The sequence below is a fragment of the Onthophagus taurus genome, chromosome 10 (genome assembly GCF_036711975.1).
Source record: "Onthophagus taurus isolate NC chromosome 10, IU_Otau_3.0, whole genome shotgun sequence".
Lineage (NCBI taxonomy): Eukaryota > Metazoa > Arthropoda > Insecta > Coleoptera > Scarabaeidae > Onthophagus > Onthophagus taurus.
In genome coordinates this window covers 10,838,756-10,860,134 of record NC_091975.1, presented here as the reverse complement: position 1 = coordinate 10,860,134, position 21,379 = coordinate 10,838,756, and the positions used below count along the sequence as shown (strand labels likewise).

General features: G+C 32.2%; 3 protein-coding genes and 2 long non-coding RNA genes across 13 annotated transcripts in view; 3 read left to right on the top strand and 2 right to left on the bottom strand.

The window, feature by feature from the left end:
• Window positions 1–2,360, bottom strand: part of LOC111418173 (Darkener of apricot) — a 38,508-nt gene extending 36,148 nt beyond the window's left edge. For 3 of the 7 annotated variants that reach the window (XM_071199657.1, XM_071199658.1, XM_023050636.2), the window contains exons 1-2: window positions 1,058–1,399; window positions 441–574 (exon numbers count right to left, since the gene is read on the bottom strand). In XM_071199657.1, coding sequence (XP_071055758.1) covers window positions 441–574; window positions 1,058–1,174 — 251 coding nt within the window. In that variant the 5' untranslated portion in view covers window positions 1,175–1,399. Of the gene's footprint in view, window positions 1–440; window positions 575–630; window positions 762–1,057; window positions 1,400–1,932; window positions 1,975–2,028 lie in introns of those variants that run through there. The other 4 variants (XM_071199655.1, XM_071199656.1, XM_071199652.1 and 1 more) reach the window with 3 other exon arrangements.
• On the top strand, window positions 1,765–5,285 carry LOC111418177 (progestin and adipoQ receptor family member 4). Of its 2 annotated transcripts, XM_071199659.1 has the most exons (5): window positions 1,765–1,876; window positions 2,579–2,866; window positions 3,212–3,430; window positions 3,951–4,192; window positions 4,249–5,285. In XM_071199659.1, the coding sequence occupies exons 1-5, from the start codon at window positions 1,840–1,842 to the stop codon at window positions 4,444–4,446; spliced, it is 984 nt and encodes a 327-aa protein (XP_071055760.1). In that variant the 5' UTR covers window positions 1,765–1,839; the 3' UTR covers window positions 4,447–5,285. The 2 variants fall into 2 exon arrangements, with proteins under 2 accessions (XP_071055760.1, XP_022906420.1); XM_023050652.2 differs by lacking the exon at window positions 1,765–1,876 and having other exon boundaries at window positions 2,514–2,866.
• LOC111418176 (Transferrin 1) lies at window positions 5,281–17,723 on the bottom strand. Its single transcript, XM_023050651.2, has 6 exons — window positions 17,630–17,723; window positions 17,325–17,567; window positions 16,761–17,039; window positions 16,548–16,705; window positions 5,575–6,873; window positions 5,281–5,462 (listed from the first exon to the last, which is right to left on the bottom strand). Exons 1-6 carry the CDS (start codon window positions 17,721–17,723, stop codon window positions 5,373–5,375), a joined length of 2,163 nt encoding a protein of 720 aa, XP_022906419.1. The 3' UTR covers window positions 5,281–5,372.
• Window positions 6,839–7,330, top strand: LOC139431643 (uncharacterized). The gene is made up of 2 exons (XR_011641700.1): window positions 6,839–7,204; window positions 7,264–7,330. It is a non-coding gene; the product is annotated as an uncharacterized lncRNA (long non-coding RNA).
• On the top strand, window positions 9,988–20,494 carry LOC139431642 (uncharacterized). Of its 2 annotated transcripts, XR_011641699.1 has the most exons (4): window positions 9,988–10,139; window positions 10,199–10,545; window positions 11,578–17,904; window positions 19,123–20,494. It is a non-coding gene; the product is annotated as an uncharacterized lncRNA (long non-coding RNA). The 2 variants fall into 2 exon arrangements; XR_011641698.1 differs by having other exon boundaries at window positions 10,199–17,904.
• Window positions 20,495–21,379: the final 885 nt, after the last annotated feature.

The following is a 21,379-nucleotide window of genomic DNA, read 5'->3' as shown; positions in this document are numbered from 1 at the left end:
CCAAAAAATATTATCAGCTTTTTACCAATCACTACTTTGTATTATCAATTTTGTTTTAATTTAGTATAAAATTATTATGGGTTGCAAGATAAACAGAATTAAACCAGCAAGATGTGTTGTCTCATATGATTAGGTTTTTTAATCTTGATAATGAAAAAAAAATTTAATACCAATGTTACCTTTTACCTTATTTTTATACCCTTAAATTCTTTATACATGAGTTCAGATAACTTTGCAACTTAAAATTCAATTTAATAACGATTTTCATTTAAAATATAATTTCCACCTCATAAATCTCCTTGAATTAAACATTTTAACCACCATACATAAAATGTAATCGAAATTAAGGATATAGGGGATACAAAATTAGGGATACACACATTCTAATTTGTTTATATTACATAAAGCGACTTAGAAAAGAAATAAAAACTTGTACAAACCTGACTGAACGTCTATGATGTGGACTATCGTAGCTATCGACCTTCCTCCGTTTGGGTTCCCTGTCGCGATCATGTGAATGCGATCTGGATCGGGAGCGGGATCTTGAGTGGTGCCTCCTACGAGACCTCGGCATCTGCAAAATAAATATGGTTTGAAAAAAAGAAATTGAGGATGTCGACCTAAGCTGACATGGAGATTTTTCGTTGTTGTTGTCATCGTTAAGGGTGAATGAATTCAAGAACGTTAAAATTTAAAACGCGAGTAATTAACTAAAAAATAATTTTTTGTGGTTTTGGGGTTGACGCGCGAGAATTTTAACTGTCAAAATTTTGTGACAAGGCACTCTTCTTTTTTTTTTTTTTTTAATTAATTCAAATTAATTTTTAAATTAATTTAAAAACAAATCTTAAATTTAACGAAATAAATAACAATAATTAACATTAACGATAAATTAAGAAAGAACTAATTTTTTAACCAAAGCATTTTCTCCATCACGGTTTGCACGTCGGCCATATTGAATTTACATCCATAAACAGTTTTTGCGATTTCCTAAAATTCGCCCGAAACCGCACGATTCCCGTTAATTCTCTTTTAATCGAACGTTGATTTTACTTACGATTGGATCTCTTAAATGATTGAATTTGTACCAGACGGTGTTCGCGATACGCAAAACACAATTCCAAGTCCTCAGTGCGGAACCTTGAACGTACTCGGCGTACAACAGCCCGAACATCGATCCAACCTATTGGTTGGCGAACCGTGTCGTCGTTGCAGGTTTATAATTCGAAATCATCAAAGAAAAACACCGATAAATCGGGCGAAACTAACACGCAATTAACGTCCGGTAAATCTCGATGCGTAAGAAACAACCCTTGGCGCCCCAATAAACGTTTTAACCCTTAATAACGCGAGAAGCCACACGATTTTATTGTAGGGGACGCAACGCGTACTACTTTATCGACTAATCCACTTCGCATTAAATCCGGTTATTTTAAGTTTCTAAGTCGTATTTATGTATAAAGTCGTTCTTTTAATTAATTTAAACAACATTTATATTGATTAAATGTAATTTTATATATATTTATAAACAGATAAATGTCTTCTTTTTTGATTAATTAAAGTGACACGTAAAATCGAAATCTGCTTTATCGGCCCAAATAATTTAATGATTAATATCGAATTTCTAATTAATATTATATTTTATATTAATAAAGATTAATTAATAAAAGAATTTTTAGAATTTATTAAAAATAAATATTAATAAAATTAATTTTTTCAAAATGTCAACTGTCAATATGACGTTTAAGTCAGCGCGTTTTATTAAAATTTTAAAGTGATATTTTAAAAACTCTTATTTTAGTTGTTTTTAAACTTTATTGTTTACATCCTACCCCGGAAATGGATAGAAGCCGGAAACATAGATCAAAATCAAAAAGTATCCTTTTTATATCTAAGAAATCCCTTATTTAATCACTCTTTTTTTGTAAATACCTTTATCATGCAGCCTTGACAGTCTTTACGGTCGATTTTTGACTAAAATGCAACGAAATTATTAATAATAAGGTATAATTTGATTGAGATTCTTACCGTTGCTTCGAGAAACCAGATCATATCGATGAAATTTTGAAATTGCCGCCTTTTTGAGTAAACGACACGAGCGACGGCGTAAACGGCGTAAATTGCGGCGACGCTCGCAAGTACGAACGCGCCGTTCAATTCCAAGAAGGTTTCAACGGCGTTTTGGACGGTTTTTGCTATCAGCAAAAGCGGGAGACACTCGATCTTGTTCATTCATATGCATTTAGATCAACCCCCACGAAATATACAAAAAATATAAACCGCTACATATCATAAACGATATCATAAACGTCAAAATAATTGACGTTTTATTAAAAAAAAATATTTGACGTTTATTTTTTTGTTGTTGTCAATGATTTTGATATTGATAAAGATAAATCGTTTCTGAATGTATCTTATTTTGAGTACTGTACTGCGGCAAATCAATACCGAAATTTTTGGCAGGACCTGCGCGTTTCTAGTTTCGCGTGTTGGTCTGCCCGCGAGGTCAGTTCGAAACGCGTATCGAACTCAAAATGTTGCACGTTCGGTGACTACCCTTTTCCTTAGCGTCCTCCAGCAACCTCCAATAATTACAACAATAACCACGGCGATATGCAGATGCAGACCGAACCGGAAACCACCACCATCCAACACCTGAAAACGAAAAGAAAAGATGAGGCTAAGCAAAAGGACGCATGGAGCAAAGGATCGAAAGGGGCCGATTTATTACATTGGAAAGATATGCCGAAACATCTTCAGTTTAATCCCTACATTTTTAATGGTTACAGACCAATGACTACCGCTTGGGGGTGTTTGAACAGCTTGTTTTATCTCCACAATGAAACAATTAACATCTTAACGCATGGTAATATATCATTCCTTATTGTAGTTGTGTAATACTAGTAAAACGGTTATCTTTAAAGCGGATTTTCTCGCGCGTAATCGTTTCTAATCTTATTCACGTGCACTCAAAAATAGACTGTTTGCTTTTTTAGTCGTTAGCTAAAATAAGTTTGATAGTTTTAACCTTCGTCTCATTTCTTCTTTGTTGGGGCTAACAATATGGGGTTTACTATTTTCAAGGATATCGGGTCGTGCCCTTTAAAATTAGAACGGGGGTAAAATCGATGCTATCTTAACGGGGAGACCTTCAAACTTTCACTGCCGTATTAATTTAGTAACCTAAAAAAAATTTATTTTTTATTTTTAGCGATTCCAATAATTTACATCCTTTTGACCGTCCCCAATATAATGCCGTGGTCGAATACTGAGTTATGGTTCCTTTCTTGGTGTCACGTGGTTGGGATCCTGTGCCCTTGGATAGGCAGCTTCCTTTACCATCTCTTCATGAATCTCGAACGCGGCGAAATTATCTACTATCGTCTTCTTCAGTTGGATATGTTGGGGATTTGGGTTAGCCAGAGTTTTGGTTAGTAAAATTATTTAATTAAAATCGGGTAATACATACAGAGTGATCTACATCCTTAGAGTTAAGTTTTATGTATCCATTATATTAGTATATTGTGAAGAGGTTGATTCCACTTTCTCGTATCTTCAAGTATTCTTTATGTTTTATCTTCCGTAATGACGAACGGTTCTATATGAAACAGTTAAATAAAAAATAATAAGTTTACACATTTAAATATTTCTACATAAATATATGAAGCTAATCAACGCAGTCCCTGAATTGGGATTATCAGGTAATATAAGTTATGCAATCATAAACTGATTATGAAACTGGACAAAGTCAGAATGGAGACACTGGAAAAGATTGGTAATAGAAGGAATTGAATGGAAAGGAAGAAAGGATCTCTTGATATCTGGAAAGGAAATTAATAATGTTATATTAAAATTTAATTAAAAATAATAAATCACCCTGTATGTACCAAAATTTCGTTCACATCTTCTTTACAACAGTTTTAATATTTAACACATATTTAATTTATTAGGGGCCTTACCAATGGTAACTGCTACGACCTATTGCCTTCCAATTATCGTCAGGTGGTTCGGTATATTTTCCTACAGCGTGTTAAGCCTTTGGGGTCTTTACAAAGCGATGACGGCTTGGTCGCCGTGGGAGAGGAGACTATGTTTTCTACTTCCATTTACAATGAGGATGGTGCTGTGTTTTGCGCGGTATACAAATCTCGGTGGGGGTGATCCAGCTGCATTTACACATATTGTTCTTCAGGTAAATAATAAAATCATGAATTAACATTAAATATATCTCTTTATTTTAATTTTTAGGATTTAGTTTCGGTAATCGGTGCTACTATAGGAGCATTACACATTCCAGAAAAATGGTTTCCAGGTACCGTTGATTACTACATGAATTCCCATAATATAATGCACATATTAGTGGTTGCCGCCGTTTATTCCATGCACATAGCGACGATAAAAGATTTTTCGTGGATGAGCAGAGTGAGTTGTAACGCAGCTCTTTGACCGCATCAAAAGAATTAAAAAAAAATAAATAGTAATAATAAAGAAAACTAAAAAGGCCTTCCGAAGAGAGAACCCGAACAAATCTAATGTGATTGATTGTCCAAAGAAAAAAATAATTAAAAAAAATTGTACTTAACCAAGTAGCGACCACTTTTAGCGCGTTTAGATTATGACATTGTTGATATATTATTTAAAAGAAAAAAAACAAAAATAGTTACGTATTACGAACAGTACCTCAAATAACTTAAAAATAATCGTGAAGAGAAATAACGGTATATTGAAAGATGTTGCTATATTAAAAAAAAAGGAATATTTTCAAACACTCCCTAGGTTTTAAATCGAGTTTTTTCCAAATGAAAGCGGTAGTATTCCGTGCTTTGTAAATTTTAGCACAAAAAAAGCAATCTAGCGTCGCTTCCCTAAAATAGCATTTAATAACTTTTTATGCGTCTTCCGAATAAAAAGGAGACCACTTCCAATTTATTTATTTATTTATTTAATTTTTTTTTAATTTTCAAAATTGGGTTTTAGTCTTCCAAACTCTTTTATAAATTTATTGTTATTAAAATAATATTTATTTTTAAATTTATTAAAACAGTATTTCTTTTTTTAAATCTTTAACGAGAGTACAAAAAGATGAGACGTTTCGCTTAACACTCAAGAGCATATCCTTCGTGTTTTTTGTAACATTCACGATTAATAAGAAACGTGGAAGATTTATAAAATAAAGAAAAAAAAACTTTAGACTGTGTTGTGTTAATAGGCAATAATATTTCGACTTTTTAGGGTTATGATGATTGTATTTGAATTTTTTTCAAATAAAATCACTTCTAATAAGATCGTTTACGAATTTTATTTTATTTCCCCTTATTACTACTGTTATTTATTATAAGAAGACTGATTATTATATAAAATTAAAATAGATTTCAACATCCATTAATAACATCCAAAAGCTTTTTGTATTCTTTATAAGCCTCGTGATCATCATGAACAGCATGAAGACCAATTGCTGAGTCCTACAAGAAAATTTATTTTAAAATCGTTCGATTCAAAACCAGGATTAATTTGGAGGAGGGTGTTAATTGAGGTACCTAATCGTTTTTAGGAGCAATCGGAATCATTAATTACCTTAAACAATAAATCCTTCCTTCCATTAAAACTTCCAAACAATTTAAACAAATCGGGTCTCTCAGTGTATTGTTCCCCAAGATCGACCAAAACGTTTTGGAGCTCCTCAATATCCCCAGGACTCTTTGTATTGCTTGTAACGACCATATGAGGTGGTGCTTGGGATAAGAAACATTTTTCATAATCCCCAATAGGCGCTCTTCCCCCGTTAGGACACAACAACTCATAATCTGATGATTTCAAATTAATGGCCCAATCTTCTTTATTCTTTCCATCGGTATTTCCCGGTACAGTGACGTGCTTCACAAAAGCAACATCCCCATCGCCCTCAACGAGACATCTAAAAGCCCCGGAATACCCGGAATAACTTTCAGATTGATCAAAATTGCATTTTGTACTCTTATCTCCATTATTTCCTATGCATAAGCTACATAATTTATCAGCAATTTCTCCGTTTAATTTAAGAGATGGGTTTTTAGCCCCCGGGAGACAACTTCCCGAAAAATAGTCCGCCAAAGCTTTGGGATAAGGACACGAAGTTTTCTTAATCAAATCAAGTTTAATTAAAGTGTATAAAGGAGCGTTGTACCCCGCGGTTCTTGCATACCCAGTATGACACGATTTAGCTCCTTTTAAATCGGCGAACGATTTATAAAGCGAATTTTTTTTAACAACAGCCACCGTGTAATAAATCCCCCCAGATTTTCCATAAGTCTCCGAAACAATCGGTCTTAAATTGAATTCTTTTTCAGCTCGATTCGCTAATCCCGCATCTAAAGTTATAATATCAGCCGCCCCATCTCTTATAGCCTTCATGCAACCCTCAATCGATCTTTCTTGGACACAATCAAATCTTGGGCGAATATTTCTTGTAAACGCCGATTCAGTTAACGCTTGGCACTTTGCTAATTCATCGTCGTTTGTTACGCAAAATCTTGCGGTTTTATAGGGTGGGCCGTAATCTCTTTCAACAACATCGGTGTAATTTCCTTTGTCTAAATAATCACCGGGTGTAATGACTTTGTTGGGTTTTGCAACGTTTTTATCTGAAATTTCTAAAACTTTTTCTAACCAACCGGCGTGCGCTTTATGACCCTCAGTGTCTAAATTTTCGATTTTTCTTCGAAGTTCTTCAACGGTTTTTACAACATCTGCGTTTCCCATGTATCCTTGCCATGGTCTTGCTGCCCATCTGCAAGGAGTTTTATCAATTGGAACTCTGGTACCATCGGGACATAAATAAGCGTAATCTTCGGGGTGTTCGTTTGTTGGAACTGCTGGGGAGTTCCCTACAGGAAGCTAAAACAAAATTTTGTTTGAATATAAAATTTTTTCTTTAGTGTAATTTTTTATAAACAATACTAAACTATTTTTTTTGTAATAGAATAACAAAGTCACAAAAAATAGTTCTGAATAATAAATTTGAATATATCACATCTTAAAAATTACGGCTTTTGACAAAGACTAATATTGGTTATCAAGTTATGTCTAAGTGCCGAATTTATTCCCTACATTTTGGACTGCAAAACACATAACCTAAAATATAATAAAAAGTGATGAGATTAACATTTTAATAGTGAATTAATTCAATAAAGTATCACATACATGTTTAGTTGTTCAAAAAATTGATGTAAGTTAAAATGTAAAATTATATAATAATGGAAAATGTTGTAAAATTAATAACTTTAGGAACTCCTGAAGATGCTCCGAAAGGAGCGAAACCGGTAGAGTGATAATAAACACATTTCACCTTTAAGTGCAAAATTTGTTTAATTGTATTACCCAGGTGAAAAGAAACCAAAAATGAATATTAATACAATGGTTAGTACGACCAACAACATCATAGAGTACCGAAGAACTAAACTAAAATTAAAACAACAACTCCAACACATACTATTCCTACGAACATGTTTAGAAGAAGAACTGAAACCAAAATTTGCTAGACATAAATTTCCAAAACATCTAAAAACAGATTTGATTCAGAAAATCATGACAAAAGATATAAAAACAGAAGTAAAAAAACATTATTCTATAATTAACGACATCAACATCCAACTATACTATAAATACCAAGAATTAACTATCACTTTACACTTCGAAGAAATAGAAGAAATAATGGTAAACATGGAACAAACACAGAAGGAGAAGTTGTTCCGAGAATGGGAAAAGAAAGACAAAAAATTGAAACAACTTCGAGAAGAACAAAGAATGGAGAAGAATAGGAATACGACATCAACAAGAGAGAATTTAACAACACATAAATTTCATAAAAGAGTTACAAATATGTCAAAGACGCCTTTTAATCAAAACGAAATGAATTTACTAGAAAAAGGACTGAAATATTCCATATATAAAACAACCAACCTCAGAAAAACAGCATTAGAACTAGAAGCAATTACGAGAGGACTGCCAAAAGAAGAAGAAATACACAAAACCTTACAACAAATACTAATGAAAGAAGAAACTAAAATAACAAAAAGGACGAAAAAGAACAACGAAAAAACAGAAAAGAAAAGGAAAAATGAAGAAAAGACATTGAAAACCATCAAAGAGAAAATAGAAAAAAATGATTTAATCTTTACTAAGGGCGATAAAAGTGCAGGTTTAGTCATTTTGGATAAGATAAATTATATAAAAAAACCGAAAAATTCCTTAACGATAACAATTTCATAAAAACCCTAAAAAATCCTACTAACTTCTTCCATGAAAAAGTCAAGAAAATAATAAACAATAGTAAAACTACTTTAACGAAATATGGCAGAAATGTAAGATCAATCATCCCAATGAACCCGAAAATACCTAGATTGTATGCATTGCCTAAGCTGCATAAACAGAACATGCCCATAAGACCAATAATAACCAGCATCGACTCAAGTACTTACAAAATATCAAAATTTCTAATAGACATTTTCAAAACAAATATTAACTTCCAACCAACACACACTATTCGGAATAGATAAATAAATAATAATAACAGAACTGAGCATAATGTCACTGCCAAAAGATTTTACTATTCTATCCTTCGACATCGTCAACCTGTATACCAACATCCCCACCAGACAAACATTGAACATTATTAAAGACATTCTATCACATAGCATAACAGACCTAAATGATCGTAATAACATTTTCAACCTATTCGAGATCAGTTTACAACAATTCAATAATAATATATATTCATACGAAGAGGGTTTACCAATGGGGTCTCCTTTGAGCAGTTTGATCTCTGACATATTTCTAAATGAGATGGAAACTAAACTTATAATTAATAAAGGTAATAATCCATATTTTGAAAACATAAAATTTTGGAAAAGGTATGTAGATGACATACTAGTCATTGTTAATACTAAAGACAACAATACTATAAACAAGATTCATAAATATATTAACTCAATACACAGCAAGATACAATTTACGATAGAACAAGAGAAAAATAACGAAATAAACTACCTAGACATAAACATAAAAAGAACACAGGATAACGGTTTTATATTTAACACATACAGAAAACCAACACAGACAGATGCATATCACTGTAACGCACATAAACTAGCTGCTTTTAGATCACACATACATAGAGCATACAATTCAAAAATGAACACAGAAAACCTTACCACCGAAATAAATACAATCTACCAAGTTGCGAAAAATAATAACTTCCCAACTTACATAATAAATAATATTATAAACAAACAACAGAAAAAACAAAAAATGATTAATTGTACCACTCTAAAGAATCAACACAATGAAGATCAAAGTATTTATTATAGAGCTATAACATTCCAAGGCAACATATCCAATAAAATAAAACAGAGTTTAAAACAATATAATATAAATCTTAATTTCAAACCAAATAAAACATTAGAAAGAATGCTTATAAACAATAAGGACAAAATAAATAAACTGGACGACAATGGTGTGTACATACTAGAGTGCGACACTTGTAAAGCAGCGTACATTGGAGAAACAGGCAGAAGCCTTAGAAAAAGAATAAGAGAACATAAACACAAAAATAACTCCAACTTCGGAAATCACTTAATATTTAACTCAAAACATGAATTTAACGAAGATAAAAATTCCAGAATCCTTCATCATATCAATAAAAGTTACTATTTAGAAATAATGGAAAACTATGAAATTAATAAATTCCTCAACAACTGCCCTGATGTAACATGCCTAAACGAACAAATTATACCTACAAGAAGACCACTATATAACCTATCTCAAACAACCATACACACCTCCACGAAAACCTCCCGAACTCTAAAAATAGCTGCTCTCTCTGTACCATTATAATTTTCAGTGTGTTTGATGTAGGGAGTTAATATGTTTATGTTGTAATACCTCATTTCAACCTGTTGAAAATCAACCTATTCAAAACAAGAAAGTTTAAATTCAATACACGGCAATCACATTTGACAGATTACCAACATTAAAATAGAAAATATACCATTGACAGTTTCAACATAACCTAAAATATAATAAAAAGTGATGAGATTAACATTTTAATAGTGAATTAATTCAATAAAGTATCACATACATGTTTAGTTGTTCAAAAAATTGACGTAAGTTAAAATGTAAAATTATATAATAATAGAAAGTGTTGTAAAATTAATAACTTTAGGAACTCCCGAAGATGCTCCGAAAGGAGCGAAACCGGTAGAGTGATAATAAACACATTTCACCTTTAAGTGCAAAATTTACCCAGGTGAAAAGAAAACAAAAATGAATATTAATACTAATAAAATCATTAATGTGATTCGTGTACCACCACAGCCTATACTTATAGGACGACTATTAAATGGATGCGCGTAGAAATAATCATATAGAAAGAGCATCTATGTAAAGAGACGCTGAAGATTGTGAGTCATTAACAGCGGACGTGATTTCAACTACAAAAAAGTTTAACTATTTTTTCCATTGCCAAATTTAAACTGCTTCAAAAAATTTAAAAAAAATTGATTTTGGAAGGTAAGGAGGCTAAAGGGCTTACACTGATCAAAGTAAGCCGCCATTAAATTTTTGGCAATCCAACAAAGCATAGTAGGTCCAAATCGGATCAAGAATTTTAATTTTTGTCATTGACAACTTTGATTGTCTATACTCGACGTATTTTCTAAATCAGACTACATATTGTAAGACGACCAGTTTAAGTTAAATCCAGTATGTTGAGCCATCAATGCCAATTTCACATTTCCCTTTTTTTCTTAAGCTCCTAGCTTTCTCAAATCAAACATTCTCATATAATTTGCGATAGAGATTCTCTTTTCCTATCTCTATTTAATATCTACCCCAACTTAATATTGGTAGTGAATTTATCTTGTAGAATTGCTTCTACCAGATCGGTATCATAACTTATGATCCTTCCCTACATAGCATGCAACGTTTCATTTACCCTTATACAGGGTGTTCCGGTGACTCGGGGCATAAAATTAACCTCATATACTAGAGCTATAAAAGTCTTCAAATGGTCAAGATATGGGCCATCAAAGTTCAGAAGTTTTAACACATTTTTCTAAATATTTTCAATACCATTTATGGTAGAGCGTTGAAATTTGGTATAGGGTAAACAAATATCAAGCAAAATCATTGAACCAATTTTGACTTTGATCGGGCGGCGGCAACCATGCTATACAGGCTGTCCCTAAAATTTGTTTGCTCAGAACTTTTTTGTTCGCTCGTAACCCTACATTTATTTTTGTACTTTTTAATAGAAAATTTATTTTAGAGACTTTAATCACTCTTTGAAAATTTTGATAACATTGACCGTTTTCGAGTTATACGCGAAAATGGTATTGAAAATATTTAGAAAAATGTGTTAAAATTTCTGAACTTTAATGGCCCATATCTTAGCCATTTGAAGACTTTTATAATAATTTTTTTTCACGAATCGTCATCATTTTTGCTCTAGTATATGAGGTTAATTTTATGCCCCGAGTCACCGGAACACCCTGTATACTTATACAGGTGTCTCACGTAAATGGTTCGTTAGAATTTTTTCAGGTTCCACTATTCGTAGAGATTTGAAATTTTGGTATCATTGGTTGTTCATTCGGAACTTTCGATCTAAAATATTTTCAAGATGGCCGCCACTTGTCTACCGGAAGTAGACCATAACATCGCTATTTTAAATGGAAGGTTGAAGTTTTTATTACACCGTTTAATTGTACGTAAAAAAAATAGGTTGACTTTGATAAAAGATGATTACTCTTAAGATGTTGTCAAATAGATTGTCATTTGTTGTATCGAAGTATCTTATACAGGTCGGTCAAAAATTGAATTACTGTTTTTCCATATTCAATGGCGAGAAAGTCGAAAATTTTAAATGGAACGTCCCATATTTTTTAGCCTATCAGAAAGAGAATTTAATTCTCTATTTTCTAATTAAGCCTCATATTGTGAAATTTATTAAAACATGCACGAAATGCAGGTTTTTTTTATTAGAAAGCTATGGAATTTTGACAGTTTTTGGTCCATGTTTGTATTATTGTTGTCATTAGTTACATTTGACCACATTTGACGATGGGAGTAAGTCATTAAACATCATAGTAAATTATTCCATATTTGAAATTTATTTTGTATGAGAAATGGTAATTTTTGACCATCCCGTATAAGATACTCTGATACAATATATGACAATCTATTTGAGAGCATAGAGTTATTTAATGGTATCGAAGTAAATCTATGCGTAACTAAATTTTACAGCCAGCTGAACCGAATTATTAATGATTTTGTCCCGTGTCTCACTTTTAGTAAACACCGCTACCCTAGTTGGTATTCCAATTCTACAATTAAAGTAATTAAAGAAAAATTAAATTTCATAAGAAATGGAAAAGATGGGGTAATCATGCGGATTTTCTTTCTTTCAAAATAGTACGTAGAACATACGATCTAGTTTGATTGATTTTCCATCGCAACTGTGGTCCTATGCAAAACATAAAAAATGTTGTGGCAACAGTTTTCCGGCTCGTATGGAACACGATGGCAATTTGGCAGACGGTGGTCACCAAATATCCGAACTATTCGCGTCTTTCTTTAGTTCGGTTTTTATTGATGGTGGACTTCAGGAACAACCACGTTCTACTGTAAATTCCTGTTTCCAACCTTGGTTCTCAATCGAGGATGTGGCGCAGTCCCTCACTCGAATTGATAATAAGATGAGTTCAGGTCCTGACGGGTTGCCAGGTATTTTCTAGCGACATGCGCCTCCGAACTTGCTAAACCGCTCTTCATTATCTTCAGTCGCTCATTGGCTCAATCAGTATTTCCATTGGAGTGGAAAAAAGCGTGTATACTTCCCATCTATAAGAGTGGAAGTAGAAATGCTGTTTCAAATTACCGCCCTATTTCTATTCTTCCTATTTTATCTAAGGTTTTTGAAAACCGTTTATTATGCAGCAGCAACATGGTTTTCTTCGTGGTCGATCTGTAGAATCCAATCTCGTATCTTATATTAATTACATTCAAACTTGTCTGAATGAAAATCACCAGGTCGACGCAGTTTACACTGATTTCAGTAAAGCCTTTGACAAATTGCATCATGGGGTACTCCTCACCAAATTGCAAAAATTTGACCTGACTGATGGGTTATTAGTGTGGTTGGCGTCTTATGTCTCTGATAGATGCCAGGCTGTAAAAATTAATAATTACATATCTAACTTTATTCCGGTAACTTCAGGAGCGCCTCAGGGCAGTCACTTGGGTCCGGTTCTGTTTGTGGCTTATATAAACGATATCTACGAGTGCTTTCACCATAGTAACTTTTTGCTCTATGCCGATGATTGTAAAATATTTTCCAAAGTTGAATCTTCTTCTGATTGCGAAAAACTTCAAATGGATCTTAATCGTTTGCAAACCTATTGTACTAATAATTATCTCTTTCTAAACTATGGTAAATGCAGTCAAATAACGTTCACCAGAAAAAGATACACTATAAATCAAAACTATAAGCTTGGACCCGGATCCTTAAGTGTGTTGTCTAAGATAAAGGATCTTGGCTTAGTGCTCGATTCTAAACTGTTGTTCTTATACCACGTAGAGGAACTTATCAGTAAGGCGAATAGGAGCTTAGGTTTCATTATTAGAATGTCAAATTCATTTACCAATCTACAGTGCATCAAATCTTTGTACATGGCTTACGTAAACAGCATTCTTAGTTTTGCTTCAGTTGTATGGAATCCTGCGTATGCTGTGTACAGGGTGGGCAAATTTGGGTGTTATTATAGGCTATCTCAGAAACTATAAGAGATACGAAAAAAGTAGGTGCCATGTCCCGGTCTCTTTTTCCGAGACTAATCGAATCCCGCAAAGACCAAACCTCTATCTTCTTTTGTTTTTAAGTTATAGCCAAAAAGTCAAATTTTCGCGATTTCAAAAAATGCTTATATTTCATTTATTTTTGAAATTGGAGAAATAGAGTTGATACGTTCTTAAGACACACTTTTTTGAGTAGAATATACTGCCGTTGAAAAATTTTAAATATACTTGTTGGTTTTTGAGATACAACACAAAGTTGTGTTTTTTTAAATACAAACTATACTTGATTATGATGTTACTGAAAAGAGCATACTTTTAGCTTTCCAATGATGTATCGCATGTATGGTGTATTTGCAGAAAATAAGCGTTATTTTTCAATTCTAAAATTGAAAGATTATGGTTCAAAATTTTAATTGTAGTAGGCGAGGAAAACGTTAAATGCCACTTAGTTACTATGGTAACGTCAGTTTACTTGTCATTTCATTCATAAATTGTTCGAAACGAGTTTCCCGATAAAAAAGTTCCACATTACCTTTAAATAGAACAATAAAATTAATAAAAGTCTTTAGACTTTTATAATGTTTTTTATTGTTCAAAATGGTTTAGTAAGAGATAATTTAAAAATAGGGAAGAAATTTTAACGCTTTTTAGTTGTCAAAAATAATAATGGTATACTCTCGGTATACTATAATTTTTTTAATAAGTTAATGGTTTTTCTTTAATACTGTAAAATTTAACGGATAAAGCTAGTTATGTGATGGAGCTCTTCAAACATTAAACAAAAATTTAACCATCAAAGTAAATCACATCAAATTTTCAAATTGTCCCCCGTTATTTTGGATACATAAATTGCACCTCTTTGAAAATCCCCTTCTACAAGCTGTTGACGTTTCCGTATTAAATATGGCTTAAATTTATTGTTTTTCAAAACAGTTAGAGCACGGCGTCTAGAAATTCCTGAATCCGCTTCAATTTGTCGACTGGAGATGGATGGATCTGCAATGACGGCTCCAATTACATCAATTGCGACATTTTCAGCACCTTGAATTTTATACTTTTGTGGTCTTGATTTTTTAAAACATCCATAGTTGATTAAATTTTCTTTCAGGCGGTTAAAAATTGACTTATGTGGTTGTTTCCGTTCAGGGTAGCGATTTAGATATGTTTCACACGCAGCATCAGCGTTGTCATTATTGTGAATAAAACATTCCAACATATCATACTTTTCATAGTTACTGAATTCCATTTTCGAATTGAATGTTATTAGTTTTAAAAAAAACCTGAAAATGCTAAGACTACCTATCACAATTTCTGACTTAAGTTTTTTAACTAGATGACAAATAAACACACGTTACTATAGCAACTAGGTAGTATTTACTGTTCGAACCCGCCTACTATAATCAAAATTTTGAATATTAGCCTTTATTATTTTGGAATCGAAAAATAACGCTTATTTTCCGCACATACACCATGCATGCGATACATCATTGGAAAGCTAAAAATATCCTCTTTTCAGTAACATCATAATCAAGTATAGTTTGTATTTAAAAAAATACAACTTTGTGTTGTATCTCAAAAACCAACAAGTATATTTAAAATCTTTTAACGGCAGTGTATTCTACTCAAAAAAGTGTCTTAAGAACGTATCAACCCCATTTCTCCAATTTCAAAAATAAATGAAATATGAGCATTTTTTGAAATCGCGAAAATTTGACTTTTTGGCTATAACTTAAAAACAAAAGAAGGTAGAGGTTTGGTCTTTGCGGGATTGGATTAGTCTCGGAAAAAGAGACCGGGACATGGCACCTACTTTTTTCGTATCTCTTATAGTTTCTGAGATAGCCTATAGTAACACCCAAATTTGCCCACCCTGTACATTGACCGCATTGAGGCCTTACAGGTCAGATTTGTGCGTTATTTGGCTCACAAATTCGCATTGCCTTATTGCTCCTACGAGCAAAGATGCACTGTATTCGGTTTGCGTACACTGCGCGGCCGTCGAGCTGCTACGGATTTGCTATTTTTGTTTAAACTAATGAACGGTTTTGTTGACTCGCCAGAACTTGTGAGACACATTTCTCTCTTAATTCCTAGCTATCCCACTCGAGATCAATGTCTTTTCCGATTGCCCGCTTCTACTACCAATTGCCATTACAACTCACCTTTACTGCGATTGATGCACTCTTACAATCGTCATTGTTCGATGTGTGATATGTTTTATTCCTCGTTGGGGTCTTTCCGCAGGAGTATATTAAGTTTGAATATCTGCCATTGAATATCTGTGTAATTCGAGTTCAATCTGGCTTGTATTATTAATTAGGAACACTATTTTTTGTTTTTGTTGTTATATCTAGAATTAGTTATTTATTTTGCTATTTTGTTTTCGATTTTGTTACATGTTGATTTCTTTTTTGTTTTTGTTTTGTTGTTTGTATGAATTCTTTTAGTGGATACTATTATGGGGATAAATCTGAAGTGTAATCGTGCCAATTTAGAGCTTTTTTGAATTAACGTTGGCTGGGATTAAAGAGCATGGTGAAATTTGCTAAAAAACCTTAAAATCAAAATATGCTGTATAAGCTATGTTTGAACATGATTTATACAATTTGTCATCCCAACGTAGTTTGTATGCAGTCATATATCCTGTATGTACTCAAAATAAACAATAGCACAGATAAAACTTCGTTACTTTAATATCAACAATATTAAAAACTTACCCCAAAGAATTTCTTAACAAAAATAACTTTAGTCCAAGCAATATCTCCATTATTATGAGCTAAACATCTTAAAGCACCTTCATAACCAGAGAAGTTATCCGGATAATCGCATTTTTCAGGATGTTCGCAAAGTTGGCATAAATTACTATATCTTTTTTCTAAATAAAAAAAGAATTAATAAAATCATTTTGTTGTTAAAGATATGTTTTATACTTAATTTGGAGTCGATAACAGAGTCGGGGGACCATTTCCCAACAATACAAGCTTTCGAAAATAGTTCAGATAACGCCTTTAATTCGTTTTCTCTGGCTGATAAACCGGGTTCGTTCAACTTGCCGATAATTTGCATATTTTTTAATTTAGTAATTGGTATTTTATAACCGACGTTTCTTCCAACGCCGGTATGACACGATTTTAATCCTTTCAAATCGGATATTGAGTTAAGTTTTAAATTTTTATGAATTACTGCGACTCCTTCGTAACGAAACTCGGCTAAAAGAAAAGTTTTTCTTATTTAAACGTCCATTAATTTAATAATAATTTCAATAACAAAACTATAAAACGTATTACAAAAGAGACGATTGTAGTTCTCTTTATGAATCGGGCGACCTTGTTCCTGAGAGTTACATGTAAATATAGACTGAATATTTTATGACTTTGTTAATATAACATGCACGTTTTTTCTAAGAACGAGGTGAAGACAAAAAAAGGAATTATTAAAAATAAACTTGTTAAAAACCCGTTCATACACAAACAAAAACAAAAAAAATCGCTAACCTTCAGGTTCTTCTTTAGTGCGAATCTCTTCGAAAACGGCAAAATCTTGTTCTGGAGTTTTCGCCGCTATGTACATATCTTCAGGATCAACCGTTAAGAAATCGGCTTCTCTTCTCTTAATTTTCTCAATACATTCAAAACGATCCCTCGCAGAGATACAAACGATTTTCGCCGTACTTTTCGTTTTTTGCTGCGCCATTTGGGTGCAATAATCAAAAATCTCTTCGGGAACACACATTCGATCTAAAATAAAAAATAATTAATATAAATTGAATAACGTTTTGAAAAGAGAAAATTAAATTTACATTCATTTTTAGCACTTCTTCGATTTCGGAACAATCTGGCTTCGGTGAAACCGGCGGCCGCTAAAGAGCAGCAAACCAAAAGGAGTACTTTCATTTTCTTGTTGCTACTTCTGCGGAGTTTGAACTCGAACTAACTTCAGCGGTCGTCAAGCATCGGCCTTTAAATACTATTTACAAAGTTGATGACGGTGTAAATAAATAAATTCTATTGGTTATTCGCGATGGTATCAGAAGCGATTACCAGAGTTCTTTGGGAAAACCAACTATTTCGATTGGTATGTTTACAGTCTTCAATTTTAATCGCAGATTGTACTTTTCTTATCAAAATAAATAACATGCGATTTAACGTTGGGTTTCGAGGTATTGAAGGTTGAGGTTATCTAAGTGTTAATTTTGTGTAGAAGATGTTTCCATTTATCTCTTAAAATACTTTTGAAATTCAAGATTATTGTATACACAGGTGTCCCATTTTTCGTTTATTTTAAATAAGATTTTTAGGAATTAATTTTTAATTATGCTTTGTGGTTCGAGAAATGTTTTGATTATAGTGATTCAGAAAAATCATAATTGTCTTTCTTTCCAAACCCAAAACCACATATTTACAACGAAAAATACGATTTTCTATCAACTACTTAATTCAAGTAGTCACCACAATAAAACTAAAAAAAAACGATAAAATGTATAAGAAATATTCAAAGAAATATCCATTGTTTGGTACCTATAATCATTTCTTTTATTGTATGAATGTTTTTCTTAAAATTCTTCCATTAACTAATTGAAATCCTTGAGTGTTCATTTATCTTGTTATGCTATTCTAGAATAATTCCATTCGTAAACAATTTATTATGGAATTTAATTTATTTTATTATGGAATCATTCTTAAAACTTGTTAAGTTGTTAGTCATCTACAACCAGGATACAATAACAATACATAATCTTCTGCGAGAAGCATGTGATAATCTGCAAACAATATCCAATCTTCTGCAAGCATTATAAACAGTATCCAACCTTCCACCAACAATATCTACTCATCTATACGCAATATGTAATCATCTGCAAGCAGGAAATAGTCTTCTAATAGTAGTTATAAGATTTCCTAGTAGTATCCCTGGCAGTATCTAGTGCTTTTCCAATAGTACATAATCTTCTGTGAGCAGTATCTGTTAGCCTACAAGCAGTACCTAATCTTCTACCAAGAATATCTACTCATCTACAAGTAAGATCTAATCATCTGCAAGTAGGAAGTAGTGTTCTATCAACAGTTACTTTTCCAATCGCACATAATCTTCTGCGAGCAGTATCTAGTCTTCCACCAACAATAACTACTCGCCTGCAAGCAATCCAGCTATCTATAAACAGGTCTAGTCTTCCATTACCACTTACTAGTCTTAGGAGTATGTAGTTTTTTTAGAATATTTTCTCAGCTGGAATTCAAACCATATCATTTTTATTTTATGAAAATAATTAACAGAAAATTTACCTGCAATTTTTAGGAAAGTTCAGGAAGGTTTCGGTCAAGTTAACGGGGTGAGGTAGGAAACGTGACGTCATTGGAGGAAAACTATAATATAATATACAGGATGCCTATTATGTATGGAATATAGTATATATCTTTTGTATCAACTTTATAAAAAAACAATTTATACAAAAGTTGTTTAATATTTTGTTTGCCATAATAAGGCATTCAATTGTTTTTATTTCAGAAAACAAATGAGCAACGAATAACACTTGAAGTTTTTTAAATCGCAATGTATACTTTCGTTAGGCTCTTTTGATAAAGATTTGTTTTCTCTTTATGACGAGGTAAAATTTTTGAAAAAAAAAATATAAGAATTGTTTATTAAGAAAATTTAACTAATAACATGAATCTAGATATCTGAGATCGTCAAGTACCTCCAATTCCGAACACTAGATATAGAACTAGAAACATTCGGGTTTAGCCGTCTTTAGAGACATGCGGCTAAACCCGAAACTTTCTTGTTCTATATAGGTCTAGTGTTAGTTTTAGTGCAATAAAAATATACAACATAGTGATGAAGTTGTCCATTTGTCTATTATATACTAACTAACTTCAAATTTAAAATGTTAACTTCAATTTTGACATATTTGTAATCTTCATTAAAAATCCTTTAAAATGAGTACAAACACGACATATTTATCTTCAATATTAATGAAGTTATGGTCAACTTCCGGTTAGAAACGTCAATTTTGACATATTTGTAATTGTCGTGAAGAATTTTTTAAAATGAACCCAAACATGATACGTTTAATTTCAATATTAGTCGAAATATAAGCAACATCCGGTTTGAAATGTCAATGCCATTTTGACAAATTCTTAATTTTTATGAAATGTCTTAAAATGTATCACAAAAACAAAAATACATTTAAAAAAATTAAAAATTAATAATGTTTTTTAATGAAGATGACAAATATGTCAAAATTGACGTTGACGTTTCAAACCGGAAGTGATTGTATTTCCATTAATATTAAAGTTAAATATGTCGAGTTTGGACTCACTTTAAAGGTTATTTTACGAAGATCACGAATATAATAATAAAATTAAAGTTGACATTGACAACTAAAAGTTTTTTTCACGACTAAACCCGACTGTTTCTAGTTCCAGATCTTGTGTTAGTTCTAGTGATAGTGGTTGTGTAAAACTAGAACTAACACTAGAAATATTCGGGTAAACCTAAAACTTTCTAGTTCTAGTGTTAGTTCTAGTTTTAATTGTTATTTAACCCTAATTTCTTGTACATTTTAATTGATCTAAAAATATTTTTTTTTGATTTAATCCACTTACTTTGCTTATAATTTCATCTATTTACCCATTTTAAATTAAATACAACCTTTAAATCCAATTAATTGTGTTTTTCATTAAAAAAAACTTAAATTCAACGCCAATTTTGACAAGCAACTGCAATATTTGGATCTTAATCACCATGGTAACCGAGTCAAGTTGGATAACCTTAAAATAATAAAATTTTATTCCGATTTTTTTAATCAATTCTAACCTAATTGTTATTAATTTTAAAACAATTCGAATTCTTTACGATTATCTCGCATTCATAACAAATTCGTTAATTGCAGTTAGTTTAACCCAGATATGCCTATATTAAAACCACTTTACAAATCATAACAACTTTATTGAAAACTTATTTAAAGAAGCAAAACAAAGTCTTACAAACAAACCATGACAATTTGTTTTTTTTTTAAATTGGAAATTCGGACCGTCGTACATGTAGGACATTCGGCACATGAATATCTATAAACGTAAAATTATTTATTACTGTGATACTGAACAAAACACTTCGTGAGTACACCAATGTCACATTTTGCGCATCTCGTTGTAGTTTTTTAATGGCAATGAGCACACCTACTTCGTTTTTCTTGGGGCATAACTAAATGATCTATTCGGTCGAACCGTATATCTATTTCGTGGGACCTACTGGTATGTCCTTTTTGATATGACGATGTTTTTTTATTCTGAACCAACAGCATTACAGCAATTCTCCTTCTAAAACTAAGTTGATCTAATTCTCCTCCATTCTTGCGATGCAAATGCCATGCGTTTTGAATTGCCATGTCAATACAGTGAGATATCAAAGGAAAATACCATTTTTTTCCTCTGATCGAAATTCGATATAAGCTGATATTTTGGTCAGAGCGGTCGACACCTCCCATATTTGTATTGTACATCTGTATAAGATGCGGCTGCTGTACCTGAATATTCTTCTTTTCTTTTTGCGA

Coding starts and splice junctions, on each gene's coding strand:
- LOC111418177 (XM_071199659.1), top strand. CDS start 1,840: ATGGATAGAAGCCGGAAACATAGATCAAAATCAAAAA. Junction 1,877..2,578: donor ACATAGATCAAAATCAAAAA/GTATCCTTTTTA, acceptor AGCGTCCTCCAG/CAACCTCCAATAATTACAAC. Junction 2,867..3,211: donor AATTAACATCTTAACGCATG/GTAATATATCAT, acceptor TTTTATTTTTAG/CGATTCCAATAATTTACATC.
- LOC111418176 (XM_023050651.2), bottom strand. CDS start 17,723: ATGAAAGTACTCCTTTTGGTTTGCTGCTCTTTAGCGGCCGCCGGTTTC. Junction 6,874..16,547: donor TTGTTAAGAAATTCTTTGGG/GTAAGTTTTTAA, acceptor ATTTTGTTTTAG/CTTCCTGTAGGGAACTCCCC. Junction 5,463..5,574: donor GGAAGGATTTATTGTTTAAG/GTAATTAATGAT, acceptor ATTTTCTTGTAG/GACTCAGCAATTGGTCTTCA.